Source organism: Heloderma suspectum, chromosome 5, assembly GCF_057233095.1.
Source record: "Heloderma suspectum isolate Gila_16-S chromosome 5, 16-S_ref, whole genome shotgun sequence".
Taxonomy (NCBI): Eukaryota; Metazoa; Chordata; class Lepidosauria; order Squamata; family Helodermatidae; genus Heloderma; species Heloderma suspectum.
Window position 1 is genome coordinate 209,047,216 of NC_139462.1, and position 27,208 is coordinate 209,074,423.

At 45.8% G+C, this 27,208-nt stretch overlaps 1 protein-coding gene across 1 annotated transcript in view; it reads right to left on the reverse strand.

Moving 5' to 3' along the window:
• Positions 1–27,208, reverse strand: part of PARD3 (par-3 family cell polarity regulator) — a 798,354-nt gene that overhangs the window by 430,639 nt on the left and 340,507 nt on the right. The window contains exon 4 of the mRNA XM_084859201.1: positions 200–378. Within this exon, the coding sequence (XP_084715327.1) occupies positions 200–378 (179 nt within the window). The remainder of the gene's footprint in view (positions 1–199; positions 379–27,208) is intronic.

Below are 27,208 nucleotides of genomic sequence, written 5' to 3' on the forward strand. Positions count from 1 at the left end.
TGTGCAACAAACAGCCTTCCTTTCCAAGAAACCCTCAAAAATCCTTGTTGCCAATGTTGCAATAACAGCTGCTGTTCTTCTGGTATCAAGCTCATTACTGTCCATTAAGCAAGAAACACCATTTCCATGGAATGGACTGTAACCGAAACATTAAACAGTACCTTATTTAATTTTTTGTGTGGGGGTGGGGAAATAATACCTTTCTTTCATTACTCCTTGGCCCACCAGAAGTATTCTGTTTGAGGAAGCCTGCTGTTGTGGACCATCTCGTGGGGTTTTTCCGGGAAGGCTCTTCTGAAGTAAAATTGTTCTCACTGGTCGATGTTGAGAGTCCAACTAATGCAGGATCACTGCTGCGCCGTACATGAAGAGGCATATCTGAAGAGATAAAGAGGAAAAGAAACTCAGATTTAAGACCTTTATTTCCTATTAAGTCAGGAAAGTATACAACTCTCATTTTGAGACTAAATGGCTACATGTGACTGGAATCAGTACAATGGCACAAAATTGGAAGGGTCTCCAATGAGTTATTTACCGCAATCAACTGACTTAAGGAAGGATAATTTGCACTAAAGCATCTCTGACAGATGCTTGTCCGGCATTTCTTGAAGGAATGAAGCAAAGTTCTGCAGTATCACCGGACTGCTCACTCTTCCATCTTAACAGCCTTTCCAAGTGTAGATGTTTTGCCCCAAAGTAATAATATGGACTTGTCCTACAAGTAAGGATTGCTGATAAAATGTATCCAAAGTACATTGAAAATTCTGACTGACTTTTTTCCCTAACTTCAAAACAAAGTAGCAAGCAATGGGGAGCACACAATCCAGGCTTTTATGCAATTTGGATATCACATAGAAGGCCAGATCCACACTAGAGGGTATCTGCATGATAGAGAAAAAGGGCTGGGGCTCCTCCCGCATCGTGTTATTTATTGCAACACTGACCCCAACTGAATGTACAACCAAGGCTTAGATGTTATAAATGTTACTAAAAACTCCTGTGTGCTGATGAAGAAAATCATCATCAACATGTACAAACACAGGCAACGGCCAGGTTCAGAGAATTATGATCACAAGTGTGCCGCAGCAAGCATTGGGCTTGCATACTCTCCCTCCCCTCTCCTCCTTCATGTGTGAAGATGAGAGGGAGTATGCTTCTGCTTTCACTTTAGAACAAACCACAGTTCCATGTTACATACGAACTTTGGAGGCTGTGGTTTGTTCAAACAAACCAGGATCAAACTCTAGTTTGATATCTTGGTTTGTTACCTAACTTTGGTAAGAACAAAGTTGAGATACTACAGAGACTACTGACATTTAACCACACATTTGACTGGAACAGAATGGAAATGCTCATCCTGCACACCACCAACAGTTGAACATCATTATTCTTCAAACTCCTTTTACACAGTAGCGTTCAGATGTCTTGATCAGGACTGAAATTCTTATTTTGGTTGGCATGAAACCAACAGAGCACTATGGTTCCAACCATAAAGATTTATACAGCCTAAGGATATTGCTATGCTGAATATTTGTTTAGCAGCATGATTTCCTGCCTTTAAACCTCTTTGGCAACAAGCAGCACCCAAGAGAACCCCAAAGCAGCAAGTTCTCAAGCATGCTATAGGGAAACAGGAAAAATAAGTAAAAATGAAAAATGCATTTTATTTTCATTAGGTTGTCCCTCTTCCCTGTTTAAATACCATGCATTTTTATTACATTCCAAGGTGTTCAACAAAGAAAACACATTAGAAGAGATATGTTTTCCACTAATGAGGCAGAATGCAATATAAAAATGGAGCAAAAATAATTAGACACATATATCAAGAAGTATCTATTATTTCTTACCTAATAGCACACAGTTAATGCACTTCAATGAGGTTTCCAAGCACATTAAGCAGCCTTATAAATTGTCAGGACCAAGTCCAGATCTCGAGTCTGTGTTCTTCAACTCATGGTTCCTGAAGTCAGTTGATGGAGCTGAGGGCCATGGCAGGGGTTGACACTAAAGTGCAACAACCACGGCATTGTTGACAAAGTAAGGATCTGTCTCCTAGTATTTATACCAAACTGTATAAATCTCTGGATTTATGAGTTCTGGTATAAATAAAGATTCGTCATGCTGTCCGGTGCCAGGTCCCCTGCTTCTGAGGCTCTCCATTACCTCCATGGAGGACTCAGATTCAGATGAGTCCCAGATAACCCCACTTCAGGGAGAGCCCTTGGCATCCCCTTCTATACCTTCCCGGCCTATGGACAGCTGACCCTGAGAATGACTCCCATGGAGTTTCTCCTATCCCTCAGCCACACAGGAGCATGAGACTCCAGAAACAGACACTTGCCCTTTATGAACCACAATCGGTACCCAGCAATGGGAAAGCCACTGAAAGACCAGACTCTGCCAGCCTTCTCAAGGCCTCAGTTGACTACAACCCTTTTCTGGGACAACAGCACCCGATGGAGAATACTCTAGCCAGCACTACTGTAGTGTGCTCCTGACATGACTCCTGCCTTGCCAGATGTGACCCAGGACAGACAGTGAGCACCATGTTGCAGTCTGTTTCTCCTGGGACTCATGCCTGCTCAGGACACCCGTACTTTGTACCCCATAAACTGATTTCATAAATTACACCACCTCTGAACATGGTGGTCCCAATTAACTATTTTCATTAATAACTGCGGATAAACATGTTATTCATGTTTCTAATTCCCCTTTAAAGCTGTCTAGGTGGTGGTGGTTGTTTATTCGGTCAGTCGCTTCCGACTCTTCATGACTTCATGGACCAGCCCACGACAGAGCTTCCTGTCAGCCGTCACCACCGCCAGCTCCCCCAAGGTCGAGTCCGTCACCTCCAGAATATCATCCATCCACCTTGCCCTTGGTCGGCCCCTCTTCCTTTTGCCTTCCACTTCCCCTAGCATCAGCATCTTCTCCAGGGTATCCTGTCTTCTCATGATGTGGCCAAAGTACTTCAGTTTTGCCTTTAATATCATTCCCTCAAGTGAGCAGTCTGGCTTTATTTCCTGACGTATGAACTGGTTTGATCTTTTTGCAGTCCAAGGCACTCCCAGAATTTTCTTCCAGCACCACAGTTCAAAAGCATCTCTCTTCCTTCGCTCAGCCTTCCTTACGGTCCAGCTCTCGCAGCCATAGGTTACTACGGGAATACCATTGCTTTAACTATGCAGACCTTTGTTGTCAGTGTGATGTCTCTGCTCTTCACTATTTTATCAAGATTTGTCATTGCTGTCCTCCCAAGAAGTAAACGTCTGCTGATTTCCTGGCTGCAGTCAGCATCTGCAGTAATTTTTGCACCTAGAAAGACAAAGTCTGTCACTGCCTCCACATTTTCTCCCTCATTTTCTCCCTCTATTTGCCAGTTATCAATCAAGCTGATTGCCATAATCTTGGTTTTTTTGAAGTTTAACTGCAACCCAGCTTTTGCACTTTCTTCTTTCACCTTTGTCATGAGGTTCCTCAGCTCCTCCTCGCTTTCAGCCATCAAAGTGGTATCATCTGCATATCGGAGACTGTTAATGTTTCTTCCAGTGACTTTAACTCCAGCCTTGGCTTCATCAAGCCCAGCACGTTGCATGATGTGTTCTGCATACAGGTTGAATAGGTGGGTGAGAGTATACACCTGCCGTACTCCTTTCCCAATCTTAAACCAGTCCGTTGTTTGGTGGTCTGTTCTTACCGTTGCTACTTGGTCGTTATACAGATTCCTCAGGAGGCAGACAAGATGACTTGGTATCCCCATACCACCAAGAACTAGCCACAATTTGTGATGATCCACACAGTCCAAGGCTTTAGAATAGTCAATAAAACAGAAATAGATGTTTTTCTGAAACTCCCTGGGTTTCTCCATTATCCAGCGGATATTGGCAATTTGGTCTCTAGTTCCTCTGCCTTTTCGAAACCCAGCTTGTACATCCAGCAATTCTTGTTCCATGAATTGCTGGAGTCTACCTTGCAAGATCTTGAGCATTACCTTACTGGCATGTGAAATAAGTGCCACTGTTCGATAGTCTGAACATTCTTTGGTGCTTCCCTTTTTTGGTATGGGGATATAAGTTGATCTTTTCCAATCTGTTGGCCATTCTTGTGTTTTCCAAATTTGCTGGCATATGGCATGCATCACCTTGACAGCATCATCTTGCAAGATTTTAGACAGTTCAGCTGGGATACCGTCATCTCCTGCTGCCTTGTTATTAGCAGTGCTTCTTAAAGCCCATTCAACCTCACTCTTCAGGATGTCTGGCTCTAGCTCACTGACCACACTGTCAAATCTATCCCCAATATTATTATCCTTCCTGTACAGATCTTCCATATATTCTTGCCACCTTTTCTTGATCTCTTCTGCTTCCGTTAGGTCCTTGCCATCTTTGTTTGTGATCATACCCATTTTTGCCTGGAGTCTAGGTGGTAGCCATCACCAAATCTTGAGGGAGAAAATATTGTATCTTAATTAGGTGTTATGTGAAGAAATGCCTGCTTCTGTCTGTGCTAAAATTGCTGCCAATCAGTTTCACCAGGTGACCACCATTTTGAACAGTAATATGTCCCCTCTTAGACCCAAAGCACACTTTACTTTAAAGTGGCAGCTACGTCTTTTTTTTTTTTTACTCTGGAGTATCACAGGGGTCCCAATCTGGATCAAGACCCTAGCATAGGGGGTCTTTAACCCTCCCCCCAGGACTGAAGTCCTGATCCAGATCAGCTACACTCTCTGCACCTGCAAATTAGGGTACAATCTTATGGCGATGCCCATAAGCCTCTGAGTCTGGAGGCTTATGGGCATCCTGTGATGAGTAGGAGGAGCAGTGGAAGTGATCTTCGCCTCCCTGGTCCTCCTGCTCTAGATTTTGGCTAGATGAGTTTTTGCACTCATCTAGCTTGCACACGTCAGAGTGGGAGGCAAGGAGGCTGGGGAAGCCTCAGGATGTGTCATATCCCAGCTTCCCTAGTCACCCACCCACCAGCACACCCCTTTACCCCCCTTTGAGGTCACTTTTGCAAGCTTGGAGAGGCAGCTGGCACAGTTCTCTCTGTGCCAGTTGCAAGGGAGGGGGTGGGAAGCACATATTCTTGGATCCGCTATCCAGGGGTCATAGGATTACTCCCTCCAGTAGCTAAGCAATTGTCCATTAAAGCAATGGCCCCCAATTAGGAATGCATATTGCAGGTAGTGTGTGTATGTGGAAATGGTAAATAAAAAAAAAAAACAAACTCCCGCCCCAGTCCATGCTCGAGAGCTAATCCAGATCAGGACGCCTGCATTTACTCTAAAGTAGCCAAAATGTGCTTTGTACCACAGTCATTTTTCTAACTAAAAAGCCACAAACACTTTAACTGAAAAATAAGAGGGAAGATGCTCCAAACCCATGATCATTTTTGTTGGTCTTTTCTGCACCTGTTCTAGCTCTTTAATATCCTTTTTGAGATGGGGTGACCAGAACTGTGCACAGGATGACAGATGCAGCCGCATCATAAAACATTATGATACTGGCCATTTTATTTCCAGTCTTTCCCCTAATTTTTAATTAATTTAATTAACTAATTTAATTAATTAATTCCCCTAATTTTTCCCAAACACAGAATTTGCCTCTTTCAATGTCACTGCCCTCTGAGTTGACATTTTCTTTAAGTTGTCCACCACAAACCCAAATCTCTTTTCTCAATAGTCACAGGACTTGTCCATTCCATCACATCCCAGTTTTGTCCCTATCCCCCCATCCCCAGTCAATCATTATTCTATGGCCACTGAGAATGCTCAGTCTCAAGGAGCTATATTGGAGGGAGGGAGTTCCAAAATGTATGTATTTATGTATTACATTTATATCCCACCTTTCATCCATTGAGGAACTCAAAGTGGCTGCATGTGGTTCCCAAGTGGTTTCCCCTCCAAGCACTGGCCAGACCCAGACCTGCTTAGCTTCGGCAAGGTGGCTGCCCCACGTGCCTTCGGACCGTGCCTTCTGCAAACCTTGGAGCTTCCCCAAACCTTCTGATATGTCCCTCTTGTGCATGGATGGTGTTTTGGCTACATAAGCAACAGCAGGCACCTCTGAACTTCAGAAACAGAGGGAGCGATAAAAGGATCCAAAATTCAAGTCCAACAACATAAACGTTTCTCCTCTATGCTTAACCAAACTTTGGGTTTATATCTTGCTAAGTACTTTTCTTGAAGTTGAACTGCTTGAAAAGGGATTCCCAAATTATAATATGCATCCGAAGAAATCAAAAATCATGAAGCCAGGAATACGACACTCACTGATTAGCTTGCCTTTCCCAAAATCTCATTTTAAATTCCTCAGCACAAACATCAGTATAATGAGACACTTAAATACTGCTTCTCTACTTCTTCTCATGCACTCCTCCCATCTTCCAAAAGATTTACACACATGGTTAACGAGAAGATATGACAGAAAACTTCCATTTACTGCAGGAATGAAGCTTTTCCTCCACATGAATCTATATTCAAATGCCAGTGATTAGTGCTAATATCCATACTTTACCAACAAAAGTCAATCAGGATGCCTAATTGCTTCAACATATCTGAAATGCACTCCAGAAAAAAAGGATATTAACATACCATTTGCTTAAGGCCAGAGTAACAATAATATATAGGTATACACACAGACAAAACATCAAAATAGTGAACCAAAAGCGATCTGACACATTCACCTCATCCATTCTCTATTTAATTACCAGTACTGTTGTTGTTTTGTAGTCAATTAAGCTTTCCTCCTTCTCTCCCCACCTCCAGCACCATCTGCAATTCCTCCTACTCAATGGGGACTAAATAAAAATAAGAACAGGAGTAGTAAACAATATTTTTTATTGGTTGGATATCTGGTATAATTTTATAGTTTTCCAAATTTAGAGATTTCAGAATTATATTCTTTAAAAAAAATCAAAGAAAAAAGACTTTAAATAATTAAAAACACCAGGTGAAGGCATGTGTAGGCTCAGTACAGTGTCACAAATTCCTGGATGATGGCAGACAGTGTTTGATGTCTAAGGTTGCTTTGAAGAGTGGATAAAACAGCAATGAACTCTAATCACAAGGCTTCAAATTCTCTGTGGCACTAATGCACTGTAAATATTGATTTGCTTCTGGAGCCAAGGTGCATTTTAAATAAGCACTTGAAATGGGAAATCTAATAACACACTGCAGAAGTTGTTTTTTTTTAAAGGAAGTCAAAGAACCAAAGGAGAAAAAATAAAATAAAATAAAGATGTACAGCAACTTAAATACCTTTGAAAAGATCCTTATTGCTATTAATTCAACAGTTGTTAGATAAATGAAATATGAAAGGACATTTTGTGTGCATGCACAAAAACACAGATTTCTGATTATGTAAGCTATTACCTGTGGTTAAAACCACAAAAGATAATAGTTTTTGCAAGGTAACAGAGTGGAGTTACTGACTAGAAATAATTTCTCAGTAATACATTTATTATTATCATTATTGTTATTATTATTCATGTGTGTTATTCATACTCATGCACACACAAACACCTTTCAGTACTTTGTAAATCGAAGTGTTATCAATTATCAGTTCAAAAAAATGTGCTACATTTTATCATCTCAGCCTCTGGGTTCCTCACACAGAGCTTTTATCTTGCTATTGAGACGGCTCTCTTGGAAGTTTGCAGGCTCTTTAGATGATGCCACCCTCCAGGGTATCTCCTGCCATTTCCTCCAGCCTATCTCGTGTTTTCCCGAAACGCAAAAAAGTGGTACTTTTTCTAGCCCACAGAACAGGAGTGCCATGACCTCCCTGTGAAATTCTCCAATAGCAGAAGAAACCGCTGTGTCTGCCTGCTGTGGGCATTTGTTTTCAGTTGTTGGGGCCGTGGTCAGGATGAGATTTCACAAGCGCGAGGGCAAGAATTTCCTGCCCATTGCGTCTCCTGCCTCTGCATTTCTCAATTGGAGGGAGAAGAGGGTAAAATGCCTCCCTGCAACGAAGGGAGACACAACTGATCCCCCAACCCACCAAGCTCAGAAGCAACGTCCTCTGTTGATTCAGAGCACCCCGTTAAGTTCAGTGGGGCTTGCTCTCAAGTAAGTGTGCAGAGGGTTGCAGACTTACAGAGCGATCTTATGCCTACTCAGAAGTAAGTCCCACTGAGTTCAATGGGGCAATCTTACATTTTATGTCTACTTAGAAGTAAGTCAGAGGTTTCCTGGGGGCTGCGAGAAAAGGGTACAGCAGAAGTTAAGCTTCAAAAACAAGACCTCCTCCCCCCCCCCCCGGCTCCTTTGCACACATGCCAGGGAGGGAGGGAGGCACTCCCTCAGTTCAAACCATGTGGCCGTGTAAAGAAGCCCTTCCTAATCCCGCAAAGAAACGGAAAGCAGGAAGCTCCAGAAAGGATGTGAGTTTTTGTGGGGAGTTTGCTTAATGTAGAAACACCCTCTCTCACACATCAGAACAACATGCAAAACATCACCATAGGGCAACCTTCCCCAACTTGTTGCCATCCAGAAGTTTTGGACTTCAGCGCCCAGGAGCCCTAGCCAGCATGGCTAATGGTCAGGAATGATTCAAAACATAAACGACTGGTTTAAGATTGGGAAAGGAGTATGGCAGGGTTGTATACTATTCAACCTGTACGCAAAACACATCATGTGATGTGCTGGGCTTGAGGAATCCAAGGCTGGAGTTAAAATCGCTGGAAGAAACATTAACAATCTCAGATATGCAGATGATACCACTTTGATGGCTGAAAGCGAGTAGGAGCTGAGGAACCTTATGACGAAGGTGAAAGAAGAAAGTGCAAAAGCTGGGTTGCAAGATAATGGCAACCAGCTTGATTGATAACTGGCAAATAGAGGGAGAAAACGTGGAGGCAGTGACAGACTTTGTCTTTCTAGGCGCAAAGATTACTGCAGATGCTGACTGCAGCCAGGAAATCAGAAGACGTTTACTTCTTGGGAGGACAGCAATGACAAATCTTGATAAAACAGTGAAGAGCAGACACATCACACTGACAACAAAGGTCTGCATAGTAAAAGCAATGGTATTCCCCGTAGTAATCTATTGCTGCGAGAACTGGACCATAAGGAAGGCTGAGCGAAGGAAGATAGATGCTTTTGAACTGTGGTGCTGGAGGAAAATTCTGAGTGTGCCTTGGATTGCAAGAAGATCAAACCAGTCCATACGCCAGGAAATCAAGCCAGACTGCTCAATTGAGGGAATGATATTAAAGGCAAAACTGAAGTACTTTGGCCACATCATGAGAAGACAGGATACCCTGGAGAAGATGCTGATGCTAGGGGAAGTGGAAGGCAAAAGGAAGAGGGGCCAACCAAGGGCAAGATGGATGGATGATATTCTGGAGGTGACGGACTCGACCTTGGGGGAGCTGGGGGTGGAATTTTCCTGACAGGAAGCTCTGGCGTGGGCTGGTCCATGAAGTCACGAAGAGTCGGAAGCGACTGAATGAATAAACAACAACAACAAGTTCAAAACATCTAGAGGGCACAAGGTTGAAAAAGGCTGCCAGAAGGCAATTTGCCCATACACTTTGATGCTATGCCGAACGTTCACAAGCAACTTTCACTCTGTTGAACTAAACTCTAAAACAGCTGATCATGGAAAGTAAGTGCCATCTGATTTTAATGGAACTTATGTCCCAGTAGGTTTTCTAAATATCAAGTTTTATGTTATGTTTTAATTAAGATTAAGATTTTATTACTGTTATCACCTTGAGCACCATTTGAGGCAGAAAGGCAGGATATGCATTAATTAAATGATTTAGAGGAATCAAAAAATGGATGGACACGTTCCCGAACATGTCACTGCTTTTGATATTCTCCAATTAAAAAGGCACTAACTTCACTTGGTGGTGAGTATTTGTTTTCTAAAGTTGATATTGAAGAAAAGTCAGGGATGAGCAACACAATTACATCCTAAATTTCCTAAATCGATTATCTTTTTGGCTTGAGTAAACCACCGCACAAGGGTCCCCATCTCCACAGCTGAACTTGCTGGCACCTAGCTGGTTTGAGTGCTCCTTTGTATGCACACCACTCTCCACCTAAAACTTCAGCCATAACTCTTGACAACCAAGAAAATCAAATTCCATGCAGCAGCAAGTTTCCTAGGTAACCAAGCACAGGCACCAACTCTAGAAAGGAGGAGCATTGACAACCTGCAGCATTCTACTTGGATATTAAACAAAACAGGAATATAAATCATTGAGTACCTCAGAGGTGCCAATGCTGAAAATGCTACAGTACGTCAATTCAGGTTTTAATACTTTCATGCTTCTTGGGCAGGGTAAAAAAACATGGCTCACGCAACTATTAATAATTGTTAGAAATGCCCTCACCCTGGCGCCAGCTTGTCTGGCTGAAAGGGGGGGACATTGCAGGCGAGTGGGGTGACAAGACGTAGGGGCCTCTGGTTGGTGCACCCCAGTGGCACCACCATGCAAGGAGGGGCAGGCTGAGTTGCCTTAAACTCAGCCCTCCTCCCAATCTCAGCTCTCTAGCTCTACGCAGCTAGAGAGGAAACCACGAAAAACACCTGCCTCCTGAAGACCGGCTTCGTCGTTTGCCAGCCACCTGGACTCAGCGTGCAATATGCGCGCCCAAAACCTACCTCTCCTGCTCCTCGCTTCTTCTTCAGGCGGTCGCTGCGTGCCTCCGCCGCCGCGGCCCCGGAGTTGGTGACGCTCGCGGCGAAGGCCTGTGTGCACGGGCGCTGCCCCCTCGGCCGGCGCTTGCCGCCCGATGGGAGCGCCCATGGCTGTGCCAGCGCGCGCTCAGGCGTGGCGCCTCCTGATCTTCCTGATGGGGTGTCGGCACTCGCAGCGGCCGAGTGCCCGCCCCCCCCTTCCCTCCTCCTCAGGTGGTGGCCGCGCGCCTACCCAGCCCGGCGGCCCTGTGGTTACCGGCGGTCACGGCAGGGGTGTGTGTGCGCGGGCGCCATCCCCTCGGCTGGTGCTTGCCGCCTGGCAGGGGCGCTGGCGGCTGTCCTGGCGTGCGCCTGGGCGCGGCGCTTCCTCCTTCAGCCTGTTGCCAGGTGCCTGCGCCGCCGCGGTCCCAGGGTTGCCGGCGCTCGCGGCGGGGGCGCGGTCGCCGCTCCCTCGGCCGGCGCTTGCCGCCCGGCAGGAGCACCGACAGCTGTGCCGGCGCGCGCCTGGGTCTGGCGCCGGCTGTCCTGCTCTCCTGCGGCGGCGCCTGGACTCGCGGCGGCCGGGCGCCCGCCCCCTCCTTCTCACCTCGGGCGGGGGCCGCGCGGCCATGGCCCTGGGGTTCCCAGCGCTCGCAGCAGGGGCGCATGTGCGCGGGAGTCGCCCCCCTCGGCCGGCGCTTGCCGCCCCAGCGGGAGCGACGGCGGCTGCACGGGCGTGTGCCCGGGTACAGCGTCTGTTGATCTGCTCCCCCGCCGGGGCGGCGTCCGAGCGCCCGCACCCCTTTTTTCAGCATGTGCTCGAGCGGGCCGCCGGTGGTTGCGGGCGGTCACTGGCTCTGAGGGGTGCCGGCGCTTGCGGCGGCGGCGTGCCCGCTCCTCCGCTTCTTTCCTCACTGGCGGTCTCACAGGCCAGGGCGCCGAGCAGTTTGGCGCCGCCTCTTGCCGCCTCCCGTGAGCGTGGGGTGCTCACGGCGGAGGCATGTGCGTCCCCCCAATAAATAAATAAATAAATACAAACAAACAAAACCACAGCCACGGCTCCCCATAGTGTGCCCACCGTGGCTCCCGGGTCGCGGGCGCTCTTGGTTGGGGACGCCCGCGCTCAGGAGTGGCTCCCGTGGCCACGGGCCCTTGCTGCGCCTCTTGGGTGCTGGGCTTGTGGCAGGTGGCAACCGCACCCCTTTCAAAGCCACTGTTTTGTAGCAGCTACAGTGTTGGACTGGGATGTTAAGAAACCCAGGTTCTAGTCTCCTTTCCAGGGGTATAGTTTAGGGCTAGAGCCCCTGCTGGGCTTGCAGAAGATCCCAGGTCCAGTACCTGGCATCTCTAGGTAGGGCTAGGAAACCCCTACCTGAACCCCTGGCAGAGCCAGTGGGGGGGGGACAGTTTCTCCACTCCTGCCCTATAAACTAATAAGGTTAACGGCTAGACACACAGTGTCTTAAATGTCAACACATAGAGCCATACAGAAAGAGGGTCTATGTTGTTGGCACTCAACTCTCTAGCCGCTGCCAGACACGGAGGGTGCCCCTTCTGTCTGGCGGTAGTAGCGGCACTGCTGCCTGTTGCCCGGGGTGCCCAGTGAGTAGCCCATGGGAACCTCCTTCTATGTGCTTTGACCTCTGCCGCATTACTTTTAAGGAGTGGTGGTTGGTGTGTTGGACTGGGTCCGGGGCCCTTGCTTCTTCTTGCCAATGTCGTGCCAAGCTTACCTCACTTTCTACATCATGACCCCCAAGAAGGGCCAAGGTTGAAAGAACGGGAGGGGTAGGGGCCCGCCTCCCCTTCCCAACAGATCGCTGCCAAGGCCCGATTCCGAGTTTGTTGATGAAACGGACCCGGTTCTGGCGTCAATTCTCGCTCGTCTGGAAGCTGCTGAGCGTTCTTCAGGGATCCCTTCCCCCTTCCCCGGCCAGGCCTAAGAAACCCCTGGTGGTCCTGCCTAAGTGAACACGACAGCAGACCCAACGTTCACTACTTCTTTCTATTGCAGCTCGTCTCTGGGTTCAGTACACTTGGACGCCATGGAGGCCTTCCACCTCGCTTCGCAGGTTCACCATGGCAGCACTCCACCACTGCAGGCAGTCCACCTTCCTGCGACATCTCTGTTAGCAATGATCCAAGCAACATCCTCCTCCTTGTGGTTTCGCCCAGGCGACGCACCACAGCTGGAGGTGGTTCGCCCTCATAGGGCATCTCCGTCAGGAGCACTGCAAGTGGCATCGTCTCCCTGGCTCCTGGATATGGGTGAGATGACTGCACTTCGCCCCACTTGTCCAGACAGGCGACCTTCAGGGCCGTGGGGTTGCCACCTTAGCTTACCTCCCTGGGGCGGCTGTCCCTCCCAATGTCATCTCCCTATACGACGCCCGGGCCACCTGCAGCTCCGTCAGTCACACCCCAGTAACCCCAGCCGCTTAACGCAGCATCTTACAGGGTTTTGCTGGATTAATTTGGGATACCTTGCCTGCCCCCGCCCACTCGGGCATCCATTTACCTGCGGTAAGTGGCATATCAGATCCCTACGCTAAGTTAGCAAGTTGTAACGTTGCCAGCGCTACTCCTTCTCGTAATGACTTTCACCTGAGGAGGTGTGTGACTGGCTTATGTTGAGGCCTTTCGCAGGAGGGCCGCCATTGCCCTTCTCGGCGCAGGGACCTGTTGGACCAGGACCTTTCGTTCCAATTTTGACTCCTTCCCGGCCGGGTGCGGCAACAGTTCTGGCAGTGGCCACATTCACCTGGCTGTCTCCAGCACTGGCCCTCGGCCTATGGTGGGTCCGCTGCTTCAGCACTGCTGTTTGTGCTGGGAATACAGCCCCAAGGGCACATGCTCCCAGGACACGTGCAGTTTCCATCGTGGGTGCTCCCTTGTAGTAGTCAGCCCTCATGCACCTCTTGTCCAATGCCCGGGGATGGTAGGGTCCCCCTTGGAAAGGCCGAGGCAGTAGGAAGCTCAGGTTGGCCATGCCTGGTTAGGTTGGCGCCGCGACTCCGGCTTTAAGATGCTACCCCAACTGGGGGAATGCATCTTACCTTGGAACACAGTTTTATGCTAGGTTCTAGGACCCCTCCCCCCTTTCTTAGGTCAACATATGCCATCCTTACCTCATAAGCAACATTTTTCCTCGCCAGGCGTCGACAGGTTCATGAGAGGTTAACAAGGCAGTAATGGTAGAAGGGTTATGCCACCCCCTTTTTTCCACACCCTGTTATCTAGGGATCTCCCTTTTCGAAATGGTGCCCAGGAAATCCTCTAGGGAGTTTATCCTAATTCGTAACCTCTCTTCCCTGAGTGTCAGTCAGTTAATCACGAGATCCTTGATCATCTCTGCTCAGTGCGACACACCTCTTCATTGAGGCAGCTGTCTTGGTCTGGGATCCCGGCCACGGGTCCCTGATGGGCATGTGCTACAGGGAGTCCAAAGATGGTGGTCAAGGTTCTGACCTAACGCAAGTATTGCTCCCCTTTCCTGTTACTTTGGTGTTCCTTAGCTCACAAAAGGCTGAGGGCCTGTCTCCTACATCAACATTCAGTGAAGCCAATCCGATACCATTAGGCGTTATTCTCGCCTCCCTCAGGACAACTTTCAGGCCCTTTGGGCTCAGTTCCAAGCAGTTATACATTTTCCTAGGGTTTTTCCTTTAAGGGGCCATGCAAGATATGGTAGGACATCTTCTTTTCACTGTTGGGGTAGCGGCCCCTGACTGTGCCTTCTCACGCCGGCTCAGTTTGAGCAGTGCAGGGACTGCGGCTGCCACACCATCGAACCAGGGTCACTTCTGCTGTGTGCATGTATCCATAGGCATGGCTTCAACTTAGTAAGGCTTTAATGGCACCTCCTTCCGGAAGCGTGAGCCTCTACTCAAAGCCGGACTGCGGATTCACATGGTTCCGCCGCTACTGTAAGGGGTTTCAGATTCTTAGGGCAGGTCCAATCGTGCTGTGGGTAACGGCCTGTAGAGTGGAGGCTGCTGCCGCCACCAAGCACATTTTGGATGACCTTACAGCCAAGTCAGTAACACACACCCCTTCAGTATGACAACATGACCTCGTTATTCATTCTCCGTCCTCCTGAAATTGGAAAGTCATGTCATGTGTCAGTGTGTTGGTGCTCCAGAGTCGGTGTTACAATATCTGGTTCTGGGTCCACCAGGTACTGGGTTAGGCAAACCCAATTGTCAGGAAATTAGGTCAATGTCTTCCGGGCCTTAGCCCCGTGGGTGCTCCTTTCCCAGATCCCATCCTTGCAGTACCATGGGAGTCCGGGATATTGAAGCCAGGCATGCCATCCTGCATTCCATGGCTCTCCGTACAGGAGCCGCCTGCGACACAGCAGGTAGGGGGTGCTGTGCACTAGACAAAGCTTCAGCGATAGGACTCATGGCCCTTATCTATAGATCATTGGCTGCAATTTTGCGCCTCCTTAAGGAACAACAGACTATCTGGGACCATAAGTCGCAAGCTGGCCATTTAGCCTTCCGGCCCACAACGGTGGGATTCACTGACTCCATGTCAGATTTTAGGTTTGGCGTGCAATATAGTGTTGGGCACAGATGTTGCCTGCTTTAGTAAATTAGCCACCCTCTCTCCCCGGATACCCCTTTCGGGCTCCGGGGGTAACAGCCCTCCATTTGAGCTTTACAGTAAAACGTTTCCTTCGGAATTCAGGGTTGGTTTGGGCTCCCAAGGCCGACTTGTCCCGGAGGGCCTTCGATATGCTTCAAGATACTGGTCTGGACCAGTGTAACCCATTTACGTATTTGGTGATCAAACTGACCAGCATGGCAAGGGCACAGCACAGCAGTGGCCCACGGCCAAACGCAAGTCAATGGGTTATGCCCTGTCGGCACCTTATGGGTTTTATGGAATGCTGCGGGTCTGAGGAGGGGACTCCGTTTTATCACTTCAATGGCTTACTGTTGACTTAAAGGCAATTTGAGGTAGTTTCTACATTAGCTCTACCCCGCTAGGCCTAGGTGATTTGCAGTTCAGAACCCACTGTGGTTGCATTGAAGCAGTCTCCATGGTAGCCGCTGGAGGTTTCTCTCTCAAGCATGTTATGACATTTTAATGTGCTTATTCCTTAGACCAGCAGACTCGTCGTACGCCGATATGGGTGCTATTACATGGGCACGTTATGATGTCTGGAGCTGCATGGAGGACTTGTGTGTCGTCTTCAGATTTCAGCTTCTGTCACCCTGTCACATTAAGATCCAGTGGCTTCACAGTCGTGGCATACGGTGGGAGCCCCCTGCTCACTCTGTTCCACCAAAGTTTGTCAGTCTTCCTCCACAGGTCCAGGTGCTGCACATTGAGAGGAATGACTCCGGCTGTAAGCCAGGCGAGGACCTGATCGAACAGGCCTTGGTTGAGATGTAGGTGGTCCGGCATACCTGGCCGGACGTAGCCTATAGCAGCCCTCACTGCTCCCATGGATCAATGGGAAGGAATGGAATGACGTTGCCAGTGGCAGGGCACGTCCGAAAGTGCACAGAGAAATGGCTTATGGCCATGTGAATGAGGTGATGGATGCACCACCCGCCAGGGAATTCTGTGGACATGGAGGGAGCGTTACAGGTAGGACTGTGTCCGCCTGTCTCATGTAGTAAATAACATATTTCTGTCTGATCTGCAAAGGGGCCTGCGGGAAGTTCTTCTGTGCAGGTGGGGGGAGTTTCACAAGCTCTAGGCTTGTGACTCCTGTGGCAGCTAGGATGGGCAAAAACAGGGAAGTAGGGATGGTGTGCATGCAGAGGCACCTTATGGTGACAGGTGACGCCTGAGGCCCCTCGAACGGGTTGTGCGGCTCGGCGGGGGAATAAGGGTTGCCTGGGAGACCAATCCTACTCACTCACCCAGGTGTTGTGCGGCACCGGGTTGGGGGTGACACCGGAAGGTCTACCTCCCCCAGAAGGGGCAGTCCGGAGGGATGGCGAGATCACCGCCACCCCTCAGGCTGGGTATGTTTTCGCCCAAGAAGTGCCAGCTAGCCGCTGACACAGTTAGATGCCTGTCCTAGTTACCCCTTTGCAGGTATTTCAATAAATGTGGCCCAATTTTCAACCCAAGATTGTTGTCTGCGTCTTCTTTAACCCATCTCCGCTCGCAAGGTATGTTTTGTCATGTGAAGCTTTGCTGTCAATGTATAGTCAAACTGTCAAAAATAATCCTAACCACCCACAGATGCAAGCATTACTAATTACTATGTTGGTTCAGTGTCAGAAAAGATAAGACTATGGGCACAATCATGTGGTACACTCTAGGTTTTCTGGGTCTACCTTAAACATGAGCTAGTTCACTCCTTCCTCTTCCCTCCCAGTTCTTCAGCATGGTAAACTGTACCTGACTGCTGAATCTAGATTCTCTGCAAGACCTCACTATGAGTAAACCTGGCCATCTGGGGGGTTTTGCTCTGTGTTATTTAAAACATTTGAACCTCATGCCTCTCGCATGTGAGGACCCAAATGGCATATGTAGGCTTCCCAGGACGGTTTACATCCAAGCCTTGGCCAGATCCTGACAGGCTTAGCTTCAGCCTTCAGAAGATACCCTATAGATGAATGTCATAAGACTTACTTATGCATGTGGAATCCTCTGGACTTTGCTTTCTGTGCATCAAAACACTGGATCTCGATTGAACACTGTGTAACTAGGCAGTATTCGTAATTTTTCTCACTTCTATACAGATAATTATCAATGTACTTCTGAAGGTTTTCTCAAAAGCAAATCAGAGACTGATTTTGGGCATACATACATACAGTCATGCAGACTGTATGTAATATTGCACGTTACGTTAAAAATAAATATTGCCATGTAAGTTCTCTCTCACAAACAGAAACCACTGGAAGTTACTGCCACACTGTAATGGTTTTCCCACATCTGACACTTTCACTTAACAATATTTATCCTGTTGATGGATTGCTGTTCCTAGGTTGTGGGGTGGGAATGGGTGGAGAGAGATTTACTGGGACTCAACTACTTAGGAAAATGCAATGCTATACTTAACTTTGTCACAGCTTTTCCCAGATGTTGTATGCTGCTGATGTCCAGAATTTAAATAAACTGACCTTAATTAGGTTGGCTGCACATCACACCCAACAAGATGTATATTTTTTTATTTGATTTATACCCCGCCAAATGACCCAGGGAAGAAGTATGTCTTTGCCTGGCAGTGAAAAAAAATGGCAGTATCAGCAACAGGCAAGCTTCCTTGGGGAGAGTGTTCCATGATGAGGGGCTATCACAGAAAAGGCCCATTCCTGAACTGTCACCCCCAAGCTTCTCTCAGAGGGGGCACACAGAGAACGGCCTCTGAAGCCAGCTGTATAATTATAACCACTGCTAAAGTTAAATTCTGACATAGGTTAAATCCAACATCACGCTAGCGGACATCAACTAGCGGACATCAACTAGCGCCAACGGGACTTTCAGCCTCTCTTGTCTCCCCTGCAACCCTCTATGTTACCCAAAATCTGCTATGGAGGATTCCCCAGTCCTCCGGAGCAGATTTTGAGAGGGCATAGGGAATTGTGAGAGAGAGAAGGAATTCCCCCCTCCTGATTCTGCAGAAAGACACTGGTGGATCCAACCCATAAAAACTAATGACTTGACACAACCCTGTAGCTCTCAATGTTGGGCTTTATTTATGTAGGGTTGCTCTTACTTATTGGGGAGGGAAATGCAAACTGGATGGCTTTACTACAGAAAACTCCTGCTTTGTACACAGAAGAAATTAGGTGAGATCCCTGGAATTTCCACATTAAAAGAGAACTCTGAAAAAGACTTTGGAGAGACACTGCCTGTCATCAGAGTAGGCAATAGTGGGCTAAATGGACCAATGGTCTGACTGAGTAGACCCATTCACACATTCCTCACATGAATATGTTAACCGTGTTCAAAGGGGTGGCATGGCTACATCAAAGGTGAGGGACCTCCTTCAGCATGAGGGCAGAATTCAGTTCCAGAGAGAAGATCTCAAGGGCCACATTCCAGTTGTGGGCAGGGTTGAAGGCAATGGGGGTGAACACAAAATACCAGCATAATATAGTTTAAAGGTCTTCCTGCCAGTAACTAAGCCTTAGGAATGGTATTTCAATCTTTCAGAATGGGGGGAAAAACCAAGATGGATGGATTTGGACCCTGGGCCTGAAGTTCCCCACCCCTAAGCTATGTGATTAGCCCCATCCCAAAGTCATGCCACCCCTTTCACCCCCACTGTTGCTGTGTTTGGCATAACGTCTGAAGCGAAAAGCTTGTGGAGGCACCTCGCATCATTAAGAAACACGAGCCTTGTTTGGGTGTTTGCTTGAACATGTGAGGGCTTAACGTGGATACTGGGATCCCACCTCCCCCTAGGTCTCCAGGCATGTTGGCTCCACCCCCTCAGTTCAGACCTTGCCGTCTGAAAGAAAGTTCTACTCGCGTTTCCTTAAACACAGGTAGAACTCACAACATGATCGCAGACCCTGCCTTATTTATTTATTTACCGCTCCACATCAGAAGATTTCAGAGTGGTGAACAAAGGTAAAAGAATAAAACACCAGGTTAAAACAGTTAAATCATTTTTTTAAAAAGACAAATCCCAATAAAGTCAAATTTAATAAACCACGGCTGGTCACGCAAGACATTGTTATTTCATCTCTCAAAATAACAATGTCTTCAGGAGACACCAAAAACAAGACAGTGTTGGCACCTACCTGACCTCCTGAGGCAGGGAGTTCCATAGGAAAGGGGCCACCACACTGAACGCTCTTTTCCTGGTGCACTCCAACCGGGCCATAGGTCCATGTGGAACCACCAGGAGCAAGCCCTCTGATGACCTCAGTGACCAGGCAGGTTGGTAAGAAAGGAGGCACTCTCTCAGGTATTCTGGTCCCAAGTTATTTATGAGAATAAGAGGATAAGGCAGTTCCATAGTATTAAAGATAAAAAAAAACTTGGCTTTTATAGCCAAATAATTATTTTTAAAAACAACTAGGTAAAATACATCCAATATCCCTTAAAGCTGTTATGAAGCTGAGTAAGTAAAAATCAAAGAGAACACTCTTTGTCGTTTTGCTTCCCTCAAAAACTTGTAAAGTTGCTGCAAAATAATTAACCCATGAGGCAAATGTAGTTGAGATAAGATGCAGAAAAACAATTGTTTGAAGAATTTTCAGAAGATGATTAACACAGACTTTCCCTGTTCAAGAACCCTTTTCTACAATTTAGTGTGAGGGGAGGAGAGCAGGCATTATCTACTAGTCACACACAACACACTTTCAGAACAGAAGCCAAACTTTAGGTATCGGATGACCATTTTAAGCCTGTACATGCTGTGAAGAATGAACCACTTTCTTTCTAAAATTGATGTTGTTTTCAAAACAAAGTTACCAAAAGGAAATGCCTCAGAAACCTCACATTTCAGACACCAAAGGGTGTGCTGACCCTATTCCCATGCCTAGGGATGCGGGCAGAATGATGATTAAGTTCATTTCACAAACTGTGGGGAGACTGGTGCCTGAATGTTTGTAAAATGACTATAAGGCAGACAGGACAAGTCAAATCCTTACTATAACTTTTATCCGAGACTACTTTATGCAAATTGATGTGGCAGGTAGGTGGATTAAAACAGCTTTGGTTTAGGTTTGTTGTGACCTGAAACCAGAAGAATTGCCTCGCTGACTCAAATCAAGGTCCACCAATCATCCCGTTTCCAAAAGTGGCCACTCTGGAAGCTCACAAGCAGGGTATGAAGAGTAACATTGCCGTATATGGAGTCCATCTAGAGTGGCCCCTCAAAACCTCACCAAAAGAGGGGGCAAAAGAGGACACAGAACTGCAAAAACAATTGCATATGCCAATTTACATGTATAGGTGCAAATTTAGAAACAATCACAACATTTCATTTAATAGAGGTACAATGCATCTCAGAATACTGGACAAGACTATGACCAGGTGACCAGATGGTATACCTGCCCAGTATGCTTTGCAGGTGATCACTATTGATGACCAACTTCTAGGCCCCTGTCTCCCTTTCTTATGTTTCTTTTTAATCTTTAAACTGAACTTGGACTGGACAGCCCTTCAACAGAGGATGCTTGCAAATAGAGGACTGTCCTCAAATCACCATACAAATAGAGGACTGTCCTCTGTAAAGTAAGGCACAGACCTACACTAAGTCCATCTAGCTCAGTTTGACTGAACTGGACCTGCATGAATGAAATCACTCCCTAGAGAAAGGTGTACAGTTGAAAGGAAACAAAAATCTAGCAATCTTTTTATTTGTATTTTTATTTCCATCTAGAAATAACAAAAGATTATATTTATTTATTACATTTATATCCCACCTTTCTTCCATCATGGAACTCAAGGTGGCTACATGTGGTTCCCAGGTAGTCTCCCCTCCAAGCACTGACCAGACGCAAACCTGCTTAGCTTCAGCAAGTTGGCTGCCTCATGTGCCTTTAGACTATGCCCTGGGACTATGCCTTGTAGCATTCATGGGTGGAAAAGACAGGGGATGTAGATTTATAATGGTTTAACAGTTCCCATTCCAAAGAGCTCACTAGAAACTTTTAAGAGCAGAATCTCTTAATTCCCTAAAATTACTGCTAATGGACCAAGCAAATGAAGAACAATTGTGATGAAAATTGAATGCTTTGAAAATGCCAGTTTGCTGTGTGTCCTAAATTAATATTGCATGAGTATTCTTGGTATCTGGCAGTATAAGCTGGCCCAAGGCATTCCTCCATTCATCTTTATCACTATTATAATCATGTCTCCTAGTATTAAGACCATACCTGGTATTTTACATTTTATGAACACACTAAAAACATTAAATGCAAGTTATGTTTTCTTCAAATTAGTCTTGGGTATAGAAATAAGAACTTAAGTAAAAACAAGTTGGATCTGAGGTCCATCTAGTCCAGCGTTCTGTTCATACAGTGGCTGACCAGCTGCCTGTGGGAAACCCACAAGCAGGACATGAGTGCAACAGCACCCTCCCGCCCATGTTCCCCAGCAACTGGTGTACATAGGCTCACTGCCTCTGACACTGGAGGTAGCATATAGCCATCAGGGCTAGTAGCCATTGGTAGCCTTCCCTCCTTAAATTTTTCCAATCAATCCCCTTTTAAAGCCATCCAAAGTGGTGCCATCACTACATTCTGTGGAAGCAAATTCCATAGTTTAACTATACCCTGTGTAAAGTACTTCTTTTTATCTGTCCTGAATCTCCCACCCATCAGCTTCATGAGATTACCCCAGGTTCTAATATTATGAATGTCTCTGTCCACTTTCTCCACCCCATGCATAATTTTGAACACCTCTATCATGTGTCCCCTCATTCGCCTTTTCTCCAAGCTACACAGTCCCAGATGCTGTAACCCTTCCTCACAGGGGAGTTGCTCCAGCCCTTTGATCATTTTAGTTGCCCTTGTCTGCACTTTTTCCAATTCTACTATATCTTTTTTTAGCTGCAGTGACCAGAACTGCACACAATATTCCATGTGTGGTAGCACCACAGATTTGTATAAGGGCAGTATGATGTTGGCAGTTTATTTTCAATTCCTTTCCTAATTATGCCTAACATGGACTTTGCCTTTTTAAGTTAGTGGCTTAAGGAGCTTCATAAATCCAACAGAGTTCAGTTTCTATGCAGTATACGAACAAAAAAAGAAAATATCAACCATATGCAAGACGGTCTAAGTGTTTTGTAAAAACCCTAGGTTTAAAAAAAATCTTTAAAGCACCCCTCACAATGATGGAGGTAAAAGTTAATCTAAAGTGAAGACAGTGCCTATTTAGAGCATAAAAAAGGTTTAAGTGTTCTGTAAAAACAGAAAAACATTATTTAAAAAAAAATTTAAAGCCTAAACTTCTAGCTGTCAAGATTAACAAGGTAAAAGATAAAATGTGAAGACAAAAGGCACCATGCTGAGATAGTCCAAGGAGCCACTAGATTCAGTAGGAGTTACTGGAAGTGAAGACATGGTGAAAACCTGTGTGGCACAGTACTTAAAGAACGTTGGATTTAGGAAATTCAGATTCAGGTCACTTCTCAGCACATGACCCTGGGCCAGTCACCTTCTTTTGGTTTAATTTGCTTCACAGGGTTGTTGTGAGAACAAAATTGGTTGGAAGCATGATATGCATTTCTTAGAAACAAAATTGGTTGGAAGCATGATATGCATTTATTAGAAATAAATTAAAAAATAGTGGCAGCAGCAATAGCTGTGACTATGACTTTTAAATGCTTCTGCATGGGGGCATGGGGTCAAACTCTTAGCCAGAGGATCTAATGTAGAGTAGAAAGCATGGCCTCAAACTATCAAAAAAGCAAGCAAGCAAAAAGACCTGATGACTTCTGCTGACAGGAGTTTGTATTCAATAAATCAAAACTGACATTTATTAGATGGGTAATAAAGAAAAGTTTGCCTTACTTGTCTAAATTATTCTGCTCATAGTAAACATGGCAGAATTAAAGCTTTGGACTTGCAATAACCCAAGGTCCTGAACTATAATGACATTTATAGCAAATTTGCAATCAAACATACCAAAGTGTCAATAGTCAAGAGATAGAACTAGATAAATAATGGCTGCCATTTATACACGTTTAACAGATGATCCCTGAAATGTTTGGTTTGATTAAGATTCATTTAATTGTATCAAAAAACCAGGTACTTGCTTATTTTAATTTCCTGCTACATATGGACTGGCACATGAAGACGCCTGTCAAACAGGAGCCAACTTCCAGAACAATTAATGTTTTCGTCTCAAATACAAAAGAAACACAGATACGTATGCATGTGCGCACAAGTGTATGTGCGCGCACACATACACACAAGCACAATCAAAAACTTATCCTCATTAGCTTGAGAGAGTTTTAACTATGGCGTATCCAATATAGTGCTTGTGGGCACCCATGTGCATCCACCAGACTCCTGAAGGGTGTTTTTGTTTTGTTTTTTTAATTAAAACACATTTTTGAACTGGAAATCTGGCATGCTGCAAAGTGCAGTACTGTCCTCTAGCACTATCTTTATTTGGATTCATAGGAGTGGTTTTGTTTTGGAGTTCAGAGCCCACTTCTGACTAGTACTTAAGATTCCTGGCAAGTTACTTTTCTTGCCTTCTGGGAAATGAGTGTTTTGTGACCAGCTGTAACTATCATGGCAGCCATTTTATGAGTGGGAAAACCCCATTCCCATGCCAGCCATTTTGTGAGAGTGCTCACGGCAAAGTTTAAAAATGCCAAATGTGCCCACTGACCCCAAAAAGTTGAGGACCCTTGTTTTAACTGAAGAGAAGAGACAGTGACTGGGTTCGGATAACACAATAACCCACAATGGATTAAATAAACCACAATGGCTTATTTAACCCATTGTGGGTTATCATGTCATCTGTCAGGAATTTTTTAATCCATGATGGCTTATTTGGCCAAAATAACCCACTCTGATAACCCACAATCTGCAGTAGGGGTTACTTAACCCACTGTGGATTGTCATGTCGTCTGTTAGGCACTGTGGGTTATTTTGTTCACGAGGCAAGTACGGTTCATATCGCTGCCATCGCTCTGTTTTTCACAGATGTTCTCTGTGTAATGGAAACTCCCTGACAGTTTGCTGGGTGGGGTGAAAAGTGAGCATGTTTTTCCCCTATTCCCCCATTTTCCCCTATTCCGCAGTTGCCTCTGTTCCTCTTTTTTATTATTTTTCCTTTGCACATTTGCGTAATTGCGAATTTTCACATTTTTGCAATTGCAGTATTGGGAACACGTTAAAGCCTCTATGCCAGTAATGTCTATGGGGAGAAATGCTAAATTCCACTTTAGTGCTTCAGCAAGAATGCTTATAATGCTTTAGCAAATGAGCAAAAGAGTGCTACAGCTCTGTATGAGGTTTGGCCCCGATCCTACAAACCCCAAATGTTTTACAGCCACCACCCCCTTTTTGGTGCACAAGGAATTTTTGCTCCTTTGTGAGTAATCTCGCAGGGTTTTGATGGGGCATTGGGTGCCTCCTGACTAGGGGAGGTGCCTTTGGTGCACCAGGGAATTTCGCTCCTTTATCAATGGGTGAAACAGCACCGCTTTCGGGTGGGAGGACTACAGTGGGACAGGGGATGGAGGGATAACTCAGATGATGCACAGTAACTTAATAAACTACTCACAGTAGCTTATTAGCCCACTCGTGTGGTGTGGCACTGTGGATTATTTAAAAAATAAGCTACTGTGAATCGCTAATTAAGCCACCGTGGCTTAAAGTGATGCCTGAACACAGCCAATATTTATTATATATTTCAGTAAACACGTTTCTCTCCCCCTCCCATGACTGTGTCAGACAAATGTTTAATGCCACACAATGAAAAAGCACTACTCTGCATTCAGTGACAATCCATTAAAACTTTTATATGCAAAAGGCCCATTTTCATAGGTTTTCAAGGCACTTAAGAAAAAGCTTTCTGAACCCTGCCTAAGAAATGGAGCACTGCCGACTATTCCATCTGGGAAGGTTAGCTTTTAACAAATAAAAGTAAGAACATTAAATGTAGAACCTAATCCAGATAAGCAACCACAGAACGTTAACCACCACAAGTACTGAATGTGTACATTCTTCCTCAAAAGTTATTGCCTTCGTTGGGGCACAATCCAGCAACCACTTCTCTAACGCAAACACTACTGAAATGAATGGAATTGGAACAAAGCAGATTTGCCATTGTGCAATATTTGTTTGTTTCAATGGAGCTCCCAAAAAAGAACTTTGTAGCAGAGCATGACTTTTGTTTATATATTCTAATCAGAAACACATCTGCACATCCTGAGCACCACAGCGTACAATAGGCTGCATATAAATAATTTAGCCTTACAAAAATATGGTATGAACAGTATTGCAAAGCTGTTGAGTAATGTGCAGTTAGCTGTGAGGTGTTTGGGAAACCAACAAGTTATGAAAGAGGTCTACAATTTTTATTAGTATTTGCAAGCACAGAGAGCTGCTTCAGATATTACAGCAAACTATGGGTTGCTGCTGTGTGAACAAGCCAAGGACCCTTGGGCTTTTGTGCTCCCTTCTTGCCTTGTGTACTGCAATTCCCTTCATCATTTCCTGGTTTTCCATAACTCATAGTTTTACCATTTCATCCACCACCACCACCCCAAAAAAACTACGGATTTGCCATGCCTTAGAAACATACAATTTTCTAAGCCTACAGATCAGGGGCAAGGGCATAATTTGCTGGTTCTGGCAAAAACCTCCATTATGGTTTGCCACAGGCCAGGAAGGGAGGAAATCGTAATGCCTGAGAGGGATGAGAAAAACACAAGCAAAAGGGCCCTCTAACACTCATTCGCATACCGCCAAACCATGGTTTGGTATTACATCTGACTCAAACCACAGAGTCATACATCAACTATACCATCAAACCACAATGTCCAACCTATCGTGCTTGGTAAATCTGTTTTGGATGCAGCTTGTTTTAATGCATGAGTATGCCTATTTTCTGTCTGTTTGTTTTAACATTCCCTTTGTCCATCCCCTCACCCCCCCCACCCTACAAAAATGAGAATAGTTTTGGAAAGACTTATTCAGTGGTGCGTAGGAATACTTCTTAGAGGACAGGGCTTCAACCAATGAAACATTATGTTTGCAGTTTGGAGGTTCTTCTGGATCCAGCTCTGCTTCTAGATGCCCAGATAATGGCTATGCCCAGAGTCCTTGGTCAGCTTAAATTGGTATTAAAACTTCTTTAGGTTTGTTTTTCATCAACACAATCACATGCCAAATTGCTTTGGAAACTGAAAAGCAGCTTGTGATATGGCATGGAGGGCCACTGTTGAAATTCACTCTGAGGCAAATAACGGTGGCAAAGTCAACCTGACAGTCCAGCCTCATCCCAGTCAGAGAGAGTTTTGGACCCAGCCACTGTGTGAGGGGCTTCCACCCACATGTATGGGGCCCACCTATCCAGTTAGGGCAGCCTAGCCTGTGAGATGTTCTGAGGTAAACCTCTGATAGCTGGTGTGGGTGGCCCTCCTTCACAAGGAAACAACATGGCTAAAAAACGCCTCTAGTAAATGCCGACTCCATCCCTGGCTGTTAAGCTAGAAGGAGAAAGAAAAGGACAAAAAATATGGAGAGGAAAAAATCCTGTCAGAAACACTTAAAAACTACTGCTGAGCTCCTAGAGTTCCGCAAAGACCCTGTTGTCCTGATACCAGGCAGGGCCAGTCTAGGAAGGTTGGGTAGCTCCTCCTCCTGGAGAGGATTTTTTTTTAATTGGACCCTGCCTGTTGTCCAGTGAGACAGGCTATCCCAAAGGTCTTGGAATGGAGTCCAGAAGATACAGGAGAAAGGATCAGAAATCTACTGGTCTAGTGGACATTCATTGCGTGTGCATACACAGCTCTTTGGGTCCCAAACTTTGCATGGAGACTTGAACATGTTTGTATTAAATTCATATTTTAATCTGGGTTACTTTTTTCAGAGACAATACAACTGAATTTAAAACAAGCAAACTCTGATTTAAATTTAGGTTTCTCCCCTCTGGATTTAGTAGCCTGAAAAAATGCC